The 10,361-nt window shown below is 40.4% G+C and overlaps 2 protein-coding genes across 2 annotated transcripts; both read right to left on the reverse strand.

Annotated features, from left to right (window-relative positions):
• Window positions 1-957: 957 nt before the first annotated feature.
• Window positions 958-6,216, reverse strand: tspan14 (tetraspanin 14). Its single transcript, XM_044045909.1, has 9 exons — window positions 6,091-6,216; window positions 4,725-4,805; window positions 4,417-4,467; window positions 4,077-4,223; window positions 3,829-3,999; window positions 3,610-3,735; window positions 2,071-2,121; window positions 1,888-2,001; window positions 958-1,674 (listed from the first exon to the last, which is right to left on the reverse strand). The coding sequence occupies exons 2-9, from the start codon at window positions 4,803-4,805 to the stop codon at window positions 1,609-1,611; spliced, it is 807 nt and encodes a 268-aa protein (XP_043901844.1). The 5' UTR covers window positions 6,091-6,216; the 3' UTR covers window positions 958-1,608.
• A 1,710-nt stretch (window positions 6,217-7,926) lies between these two features.
• On the reverse strand, window positions 7,927-9,085 carry wu:fj16a03 (uncharacterized protein LOC335475 homolog). The gene is made up of 3 exons (XM_044045911.1): window positions 8,898-9,085; window positions 8,710-8,811; window positions 7,927-8,156 (listed from the first exon to the last, which is right to left on the reverse strand). The coding sequence occupies exons 1-3, from the start codon at window positions 8,944-8,946 to the stop codon at window positions 8,071-8,073; spliced, it is 237 nt and encodes a 78-aa protein (XP_043901846.1). The 5' UTR covers window positions 8,947-9,085; the 3' UTR covers window positions 7,927-8,070.
• Window positions 9,086-10,361: the final 1,276 nt, after the last annotated feature.

Raw genomic sequence — 10,361 nt, forward strand, 5'->3', positions numbered from 1 at the left:
AGGACTACTGGTCCTGACAAGGTCAGTGTTTATGACAGTGTCCTAAAGAGGCAACAAATACAAGAACGCACACACACACACACACACACACAATCTGGTTTCCAAGTCTTCAGAGGACATTACATTGACTGATATTCATTTCCTGGAGACTTACTCGAACCTTAACCATAACTAGTACTGACCTATTACTAACCTTAACCTAACCATACAACATGTTGTCACCTTAAAATGTCACAATTTAAGTTATGGGGACAACATATGGCTTCCCCATAAGGAAGACAAGTCCCTATAATGTGTTTTATGTAAACATGTTTTTAACGTACAAACGTTCATGAAAAGACGATTTTAACATACTATGTTCACACGAATGTGTTTTTAACATACAAACTTTCACATAAATATGTTTTTAATGTAGAAACGTTTGTCAACAGGTTTTTAACGTACAAACGTTCACGTAAACATGTTTTTAAACATACAAACATTCATGCAAAGATGTTTTTAATGTACAAATGTTCACATGAACACGTTTTTAACATATAAATGTTCACAAGAACATGTTTTTAACATACGTTTTAATGGATTTTGTTAACGTTAGTTTGTTACAATTTTTTTGCTAATATCTAAAAAACTTTAGGGATCCAAAGACAGAGAAAGGCTCCGCCCCTGTCTTCTGACAGATTTAAAAGTAAAGGTTACCAGAATTTATCGCTTTACGACATTTAGCATTAACATGTTTTCACTGTAATATCGTGCATCACATTATTTTCGATCAAATGAACTTGTTGGTTTAGGTGGAGGGGGCGGGGCAGGAGTGGGTGGAGCACTCACAATAACCTGATCAGGGTTTGTGAATGAACATCGACAACAACGTGAGAAACAAGCTTTTATTTTGAAGAATATAAAAATGTAGAAATTCACTTCAACAGATTTTAATAAAAAAAATCAGCAAACATTCATTCATTCACTCATTGACTCAGTCTTTAATTCTGACTCATTCACTCACACGTGTCTCGTTCTCTCACTGTCATTGTCCCATTCACTCGCTCATCCATTCATGCTTTCATTTCAGCACTCACATTTTTTAAATTCAGCTCAGACCTTATATCAGACCGCCTTTATTCAAAATAAATGTCCATGTAAATCAGTGTTAATAAAGTTAATCTTTGACCAAATGTGATCACATGACGTGAAGGTTCTTAAAGGGACAGTCTGTGTTTTAATAAGCGGATATTTTTAAAAAAAAGCATGGTCGGTCATTAACCATGTGCTTTTTTTTTCAGTGTTCGGAAGTGCACTTCACCGGGATTACATCACTGACTCCGCCTCTTTTCAGTCTACAAATACTGCTTCCTCTTTTGAAGGCACTGATCGGTGATCAGCCAATCAGGTCGCAGATCACAGTAGATCAATAAAAAAGTGTGAAGAGCAGAAAAGTGTTAAAAAGTGAAAAAAAAAATAAAAACATCGACCAAATGTAAACAAACAAACATGCCATCTTTTCAGTCTCCATGGCAACAACTTAAGTACAGACAAGCAGGAGAAAGAGAAGGCATTGGGGGTTAAGCCACGCCCTCCAACGTCGAACCTCCATCCACGTCGATAAAGACTTCAGTAGTTGAATTTGGATTTTTCAATGTCAGAGATCAGAGTCCTGGCCAGGTATATCCCCACCATCTGGTCAGAGAGAGAATGACAGGTGATTTTATCTTTCACGTAAAGATGTTTCCAACGATCAAGCTGTCACGTAAAGATGTTTTTAACGTACAAACTTCACAAAAAGATGTTTAACATACAAACTTTCACATAAAGATGTTTTAAAAGTACAAACTTTCACGAAAATATGTTTAAAACATGTTATGAGATATGTTTTTGGTTTATGCGTCATACCTGCAGCAGAGAGATGACGATGAAGACGATGGCGACTGTGTACAGGTTACGTGGTAACCAGTCCTCCAGCGCAGTGATGCAGCCTTTCATGTAGATGAAGTTACTCCATTCGCCCTGCACAGGAAGTTCACACGTCAGTATCAACACTTCCTGTTGCCTGTGATCATGTGGTCAAAAACTCACCTCGTGTTTGCTCCTCACGTCGTAGCCACACTGACTGTTTACCACCGAGTCCTGTCACAAACAATCACATCCATGTATCCATGGCAACCAATGAAGTGTAGAAATGAACTGGTGATACATTCATTCATTGGTGAAAACTGAGGTTTCAATAACTGAATCCTGTCACTGAATGAAATGACGTGTGTAAAAATGACAACGAAGCTGCAAGCCAACGAGTTTCACTACAAACTGGCTGAATGGACATTTTTAACGTACAAACTTGAGTGGATAGATATTTCTAACGAAAAAAACACAATTTTTAAAATTGTAACAAAAACATCTTTTTAACATACAAATTTAAGCAAATGGGTGTTTTTAAACGTACAAACTTGAGCACACTGATGTTTTGCATGTACAAACTTAAGCAGATGCCTGCCCTCTGGTGGAGAGATGAGTATTGATGAGTATTGATCACTGTTGTTTTTGGCAGCCATTGTAGATTTAGTCTTAGTTTTAGTCTTTTGGACTAAAACTTAAAAAAAAAAAAAAGTAGTATAATCTTTTAACAAATCCATTTAGGTCAATAAGTATTGGAGATTACTGTTGGGCAGAAACCTTTAATCTCCATATTTCAACTTTTCAACAGTTTTTTTCACGAATTGATGCCGACTTCATCATACAACAGTGTCACACATAAGTTTGACATGAAATTTCCTCCACTGGTGGTGCGCCGCGACCGACTCTAGATCGGCTTGGAAGGGCTCAGGGCGAAGGTGGTTTACAGCAAACCCCGCCCGACCTCGCCGCTTCCCGGGGCCACGAACATGTGCACTCGCTGCGGCTTCTCCCGCCCGCCTGCCCCCGGCGCGACTGTCGATGGGAGCAGACTGTCCTCAGGGCGAGGAGCGTAAATCGTCTTGAAACATGGACCAAGTCATTTTTAGGTTTTGATTGACAGATTACGCACACAATAAGCAGAAATGTGGTGCACTCTGAACGTCTGACAAACCACACACTGACATTTACGTCAACGAACACTCACACACCACTCATCATGTTTTAGTCGTCAAACATGAGATGTTCATCTCGTCACCGTCTCGTTATCCTCATGAGAAAAAGGGGCGTAAACTAAATAATTTCGTCATTGTTGACGAAAACAACACTAGTATTGATCAGCATTGATGAGCATTGATGAGTATTGATGAGCATTGATGAGTATTGATAAGTATTGATGAGTATTGGTGAACATTGATGAGTATAGATGAGTATGATGATGATAAGTATTGATGAGTATTGGTGAACATTGATGAGTATAGATGAGTATTGATGAGCATTGATGAGTATTGATGAGCATTGATGAGTATTGATAAGTATTGGTGAACATTGATGAGTATGATGAGTATTGATGTTGATGATTGATGAGCATTGATGAGGATGATGATGATTGATATTGATGAGTATTGGTGAACATTGATGAGTATTGATGAGCATTGATGAGCATTGATGAGTATTGATAAGTATTGATAAGTATTGGTGAGCATTGATGAGTGGTGAACTCACAGCAGGGTCAGTGATGCAGCAGGAGAATGGAACTCCACACCTCTCTCTGCTGCGATTGGTGCCGTTACAGTTGAAGTAGACGTTCAGATCCCAGTCCTTTGGGTCCTGAGCTCCACAGCAGTGGTTCTGTTCAGAGAGCAAACACAACCAGAACCATCAGAACCTGACGTTCAGAGAGCAAACACAAGCAGAACCAACGTTCTGTTGTCAGGTGGTTACCGTCCTCTGCAGGGAGTCGATGAGGTTCTGCAGGTCGATGTCATCTCTGTACGCTTTCACATTGGTCAGGAAGAAGTCGTTGATCCATACTCTGACCTCACTCTGAAAAACCACGGCTAGCACCGCAGCGGTCAGCTCCAGGAAGAAGATGAAGCCGATGACACCGGAGAACTGAGTGGGAAAAAAAACATTCAACATAATTATAAATATAAATTATAAACTTGAGCAGAAAGATGTTTTTAACGTACAAACTTGAGCAGACAGATGTTTTCTCTCAGAGCGCCCACACAGCCAGCGAAGCCCAGGATGAAGGTGATTCCGCCCACCGCCAGAACCAACCAGACTGGATCGAAACCATGCAGCCGGGTCACCTGGGTCAGGTCCAACAGAACTCCCTGTTCACCACAACAGAGCAGAACAGTGAGTGTACACACACCTGACAACCACACCCACATTCAACCACAAATGAGCAATATTGGTGAACAAGAGTGACAGCCCTGATGATGTCATACGTGAATGTGTCAGAGGCTTTGGTTCCCATGGTTACCAAGGTTACTTTCTCCTGACTGTGTGTATGTGTTTATTCACCTTTTCACTCCAGGCCCAGAAACCAACAGCGATGAAGGCAGCTCCAGCCAACTGGAACACACACACACATACACACACACGCACGGAGTGAGACCTCTTTCCTTCACTGTCACAGATTTCACATCGTTGATTCATCAATAAAAGTAAAAAACTGTGGCTCAGGATGCTTCAAAACTGCTCTCACTTCCTGTTTAACCACACAGGAAGTTGTGACGTCACTTCCTGTTCACAGACAGAGAAAGACAGAGTCTTTTCTTTGTCCTTTCACTGCTGTCGTGTGTGTGTGTGTGTTTGTGTGCATGTCTCACCCAGAAGATGATGTTGTAGCTGAACATCAGATACTTGTAGCAGCAGCTCACCTCAGTGTTTTCGTATCTGTAGTAATGCATCTGTCAACAATCAAAAGACACTGTTGTTAATGAAATCATGTACTAATGTTTCCACATTCACCCTGTTCAAAGTATCAGGTCTGACTGAAAAGTATCAGGTCAGTTTGTAAAGTATCGGGTCAGTTTGTAAAGTATCAGGTCCAAAGTTGCCCTAATGTACTTGTATTTTATTTAATAAAACTGCTGAACCCAATATCACTTCATGTATCTCGAAGTATGTGGCAACAACGCGGATGTGTCTCAATGACTCAGCAGTTTGGAAATACTTAAGATAAGTGATGACGTCTAAGGTGGAACAGACTGAAACCTGTGCTCTGCCGGGAGGAGGTTTTGTGGTTTCTTTGCTCCATGGAAAGAAAACATTCATCTTTCATGTTAAACACAAACGATTTACAGAAAAAATATAAAAGACTAACCCTAACTACTAGAAAACCTTTGAGTCATGGCTTCAGTTTAAAGCATTATTCATGGCCGCCGTATGACAGAGAATTGGTGTATTAAAACTGTGTATTTGATACCTTTTCAAAGATGGACGATTAACCTATTTCCTTCACATCCATGTTTGTCCTGTAGTGTTCTTTCATGTTTGTCCCTAAACATACATGCTTTTCCCTTAACATCCATCTTTTTCACTTAAGGTCCATGTTTTCCCTCGACTTTTTTGTTTCCCTTAACCATGATTCTCCTTAACATACACACTTTTCCCTTAACTTACATGTTTTTGCCCTAATATCCTGATATAGAGAGACGTATGTGGATAATAAAGCTGTTGTTTCTCTGGACTCATGAAAAGTTTGAGAGTGGCAATACACAGTAAATTAAAATATAATATGCACTTATTATTACCTTACATTTCAGATAAAACAATCTAAATATTTCTTTAAATGAAGGATATTTACGTGTGTTATAAACAATCACGTCGACTCAAATTCTAGTATAACAAGAGTTTTTGTCAATTTTATCGAGTTATTCAACATAATAAATATGATGATTATCAATGCAACAGCCTTTAAAACCAGAAGAAGCCATCACAGATACTTTATCACTACTTTACTAAATCTAATGACGACATAAAGCCGGTATATGGTGGTTCGGTGTGTGAAGTACCGGTTCTGTGTGTTTGTTATCGTCTTCGCGGTAACGACGAGACTTTTGTGAAGTTTCAGTTTGTTGGAAGCTAACAGGAAACGGCTAATGCTAACGTCAGGAGTATAACGGGTGCAGTTCGGTGTTTCGCCGGGTCAGGACTCGGTTCGTCAGTGCGGTCCAGTGCCGTTCTTCCTACCTCTGATCCGTTTCATCAACACGTTCAGGTCCAGACACTTTAATGAGCGGCGAACACGCCCGGAACCACCGAACTGAAGCTACCGCAACAAAACGACTCTTCTTCTGCGCTGTTTACACACGGAGGTGTCCGCGGGTGACACCGCCCCCTGCTGGACACCACGGGAACCGCAAAAGCTTAAAGGGGACATATTATACCCTATTTCCCCAAGTTAAAATAGTTCCCTGGTGTCCTTTGGTCAAAATACCATAAGGATGAAGCATCATAGCAGTTCAATAACCCTGCTAAACCCGCCCCTTTCAGAACGCTCGGGTTTGTGCGTGGTCCCTTTATATGCAAATGAGACACAGGCAAACACACACCCACTTCTTCCAGGAGGTTTCTGATTTGTCCTCTTTACAGCGCTTTACAGCTCCATTCCTCCATTCCAGTTCTCTGACAATATCAACATGGCAGCGTGCGCAGAAAACAGCGAGAGTGGCGTCACAGGAAGAGACGTCCTACATAAGGATGGAGCCGAACACTGTCCAACTGTAAATCAGTTAAAAACACTTAGGGACAGCACCACTGATCCACCGCTGATCGCTGCATATGTGAGTGTATCAGACTGAGTCTGTGCTCCGGTCATGGAGGACGTACTGAACAAATATGTTTAATTAGGAAGTGTCAGAATGGTCAGTTATGACCTCTATGTGACCTTTTCTTAATAATGTGTGTGTTTGTACGTCGCTGACTAAATACTGCAACCGCTGGCCGCAGTCTGATGTGAAGTGGTGCGAACACACAAACACACGTTTGCTGACTTTATCCGGCACATTAACTTCATATATAAAATCCTCTGTAAAACACTGTGCTCCACTGTGCAGCCACCAACAGCACACTTGTCCCTCCGCGTTGACATAATACCGCTCTTCCTCCCTCGCCTGCACTCTCGCAGGGACACGGTGGAGCTAAGGTGGAGCTCTCGAGGTAATCTTACTGGTGGGGTGGTAACATACGCGGTGAAATGCGCATGCTGACGTCATAATGCGCAGGGAATTCAACATCACATGTTTTATCGCCTATACTATTCTTTTTCCACACTTTGGCGACTGGTAGGGCCTCCAGAGTCCCAAATATAAGTATTGAAATGGTTAAAAAGTTGATTTTGCATAATATGTCCCCTTTTATAACAGTCAGTCATGACGATTTCTTTGTGTCTTTATTGAAAAAAGCTGACTCATCATTCCCAATGAATTCACTGGTTTCCTCTGCTCCCACTTGTGATATTTGTCAATATTTATTTGATTCTTGTTACGGGAATTATGCACCTCATGTAATACATGAAGACAAATGTTCAATGCAACCGTTTGATGTGACCTGCGACCATTGACACTTTGTATTGTTAATGTAACGGTTCGATGTGACTTGGGACCAGTGACCATATGTATTGTTTTAGGAACTGTTTGAAGTAACTTGTGAATAGAGACAATGGGTCTGCGACTCAGGGCAAGGTGATAACAAACCCACAGAGGCGGGGGTCTGCACCTTATGGCAGGGTGATAGCTGACCCACTGAGACAGATAAATACCTTGTGTTTCCTCGAAGACAGTGAGTCTTCACTTTGTAACTGGCCTGTGTGTGTTGCTTTGTGAATGCTCCTCTTGTACAAGATTAAACCCTTGTTTGGACACTGAGCTGACTCCGATCTCCTTCCTATGGATCTCAATTCTTTTGACAATTCTTTTATTTGAAAGTGTCAAACCTCACATCACCATGGTAACATGAATAACTGACTTCCTCCATCTGCTCTGTTTGCACGACCCACGACCGATGTTCTTGGAATGATTGACACAGTCTGGTGAACAGAGTTTATTCTAGTTTCACACATGACTCAAAGTTCACAAACACACACTATGCATTCTGGGAAATGTCCCTCGCAGCTTCTTTTTTTTCCCCCTCCTGTGACTGTCACGTAAACGTTCACTGCGTTGTGATTGGTCAGATGTTGCACAGGTTGCTACGGCAACAGACCCAACCATCTCGAGAGCAGTTTTCCAGGCGAGTGCAACCTTTGTCTCCGGTAGCTGAAGACACACAATCAATCATGTCATGGAATAGAATAGAATAGAATAGAATAGAAATACTTTATTCATCACCGAGGGGAAATTGTTTTAACACAGCAGCAATACAGTACAAGAAAGTATCATGTCATCAATCATTTAGTACAGCGAACTAAAGTGACCATCATACTACAAACACAGAAAATTTGATTTGATTATTTATTGGCAGAAATGTAATTAATGACCCATAAGTTTGTTTAAGTGTATAATTACTTTAAAACATAAATATTTGAGTTTTTCCTTGCTTTTATGCGAGGAAAGGGTCTTGCTGAACCCTGACCAAAAAACATGGACCCTAACGTATGTTGGGCTATTGTTGGCAATTGTTAGCAATACCGGTCAATAAAAACACTCTCTATAGTATTTTGCTCTCACAAACAGCAGAGAGGATAAAACCTGACGAGTAGAGTTGTTAGAACTGTTATTCACACAGTTTTATACAGCTAAATGTCATTGTTTTTGTGTAAAATCTGAATAAAAAGAGTTGGAAAAAACCCAAAAGATTATTTTTATTCACCTCTGGTGTAACAGGCCTGTTCCACGTCAGCGCTGCATTTCAGCACATCGTTGTTGACCAATAAAAAGTCTTGGCCGTAACATTCAATGTAAAACTTTTGAGCTGCAACACAAACAAACAGAAAGTGTTTAATACGTCAGCATGTTAAATGTGTGTGAATGAAATGTGATAAATGTGATTAAATGTACCTGAGCAGAGCGGCAGCAGCAGCAGCAGCAGAAACACCGGAACCTTCATGTCTTCTTTTTTTTGTGTGATGATGATGATGATGAGTTGAAGGAAGCTGCGTTTTTATCTGCGACTAAAACACACAAACACAAAGGTGAACAGTCTGAAAGTGTTTGTCTGAACTTTGATCGGCCCAAAGTCGATGAATTTCAGCTGAGTCAGGCCACTTCCTGTTTTGTTGTGAGATGGTAGCCAAATTCAAAATGAGTGACTTCCTGTTGGGTCACGTTCGTGTTAGTAGACATGAACGTGTTCAGGGTCGGTCTTTTGTGTCACAATGGTTGACCCAGTGGTAGACCTTTTGATAACTTTCCATCTTCGATGTGTCTAATAAAAATTGACATGTTTTTTTAATGTTCGTACGATTAGCGAGTTTGTTCATTTCACAAAATGTGCAACTTACCAAAATGGACACCAAATTCAAAGTGGCTGACCTCGCGTTGTGTCAAGTTTGTGTTTGTAGACGTATTCAGGGTTGGTGTCTCGTGTCAAGTATGAAGTTTTGTGCCGATCAGTCAACATGCGGCGAAGTTATAGGGTACTTCCTGTTTCATGGCCAATCGTAGAAATTTGGCAAACAATTACGATGGCTGCAATGGCCACGCCCTTTTGAATCTGAAAGATTTTGATAACTTTCTATCTTCGATGATTAACACACTCAGACGAGTTTCTTCATTTTTGCGAAACGCGCAAATCGATTAAAAATGGCCGACTTCCTGTTGAGTTGAGGTCATGGTCCTTATAGACTTCTTTGTTTGTCTTGGGCTGAGACATGTTTCCACTAAGTTTGAACTTTCGTGCAACTTCTACACCTTCGTATCAGTCAGTTCAGTCACATCTAACATCCAGAAGGTCGCGGGGGGTGCTGTGCCAATCTCAGCTACATCAGGCGATAGGCGGGGTACACCCTGGACAGTTCACCAGTCCATCGCAGGGCCACACACAGCTATCATTTCTCCTTAATTTATCTTTTTTTCACTAATTCTAATCTTACTGATGATTAACTAATTAAAATGTTAATTATTAATTTCCTAATTATTGACTAATAATTAGTTAATCCTCAGTTAATCATTAGCTAATTAAACCAACATCAGCTCATGATTAACTAATGATTAATTAATCATTAACTAATGATAACAACAAGTGATAAGTTAATGACTAATAATGTTGTTTGCAGTTTGTGTTTAAAGATGCGTGAATCTTTAATTTGATTTCATTAATTTTATTTTGAGTAAAAATTCAGAATCAACAGACACAACATGAACATGAATATATTTATTAGATCTTTTAAGTAGCAGCCGCAGCTGTATCAGAACTGAAACTCCCTCTTGTGTCTTCTATGGGTAGGACGCCATCTGGTGGTCACCAGAGGGAGCTTCAGTCTACATACACAATATGAATTTACAGACTCATGAACTCAAAAA

Source organism: Solea senegalensis, linkage group LG15 (assembly GCF_019176455.1).
Source record: "Solea senegalensis isolate Sse05_10M linkage group LG15, IFAPA_SoseM_1, whole genome shotgun sequence".
Classification (NCBI taxonomy): domain Eukaryota; kingdom Metazoa; phylum Chordata; class Actinopteri; order Pleuronectiformes; family Soleidae; genus Solea; species Solea senegalensis.

Coding starts and splice junctions, on each gene's coding strand:
- tspan14 (XM_044045909.1), bottom strand. CDS start 4,805: ATGCATTACTACAGATACGAAAACACTGAGGTGAGCTGCTGCTACAAG. Junction 3,736..3,828: donor TCGACTCCCTGCAGAGGACG/GTAACCACCTGA, acceptor CTCTCTGAACAG/AACCACTGCTGTGGAGCTCA. Junction 2,002..2,070: donor ACGTGAGGAGCAAACACGAG/GTGAGTTTTTGA, acceptor CTTCCTGTGCAG/GGCGAATGGAGTAACTTCAT.
- wu:fj16a03 (XM_044045911.1), bottom strand. CDS start 8,946: ATGAAGGTTCCGGTGTTTCTGCTGCTGCTGCTGCTGCCGCTCTGCTCA. Junction 8,812..8,897: donor GCTGCTGCCGCTCTGCTCAG/GTACATTTAATC, acceptor TTTGTGTTGCAG/CTCAAAAGTTTTACATTGAA. Junction 8,157..8,709: donor ACAGGCCTGTTACACCAGAG/GTGAATAAAAAT, acceptor GTGTGTCTTCAG/CTACCGGAGACAAAGGTTGC.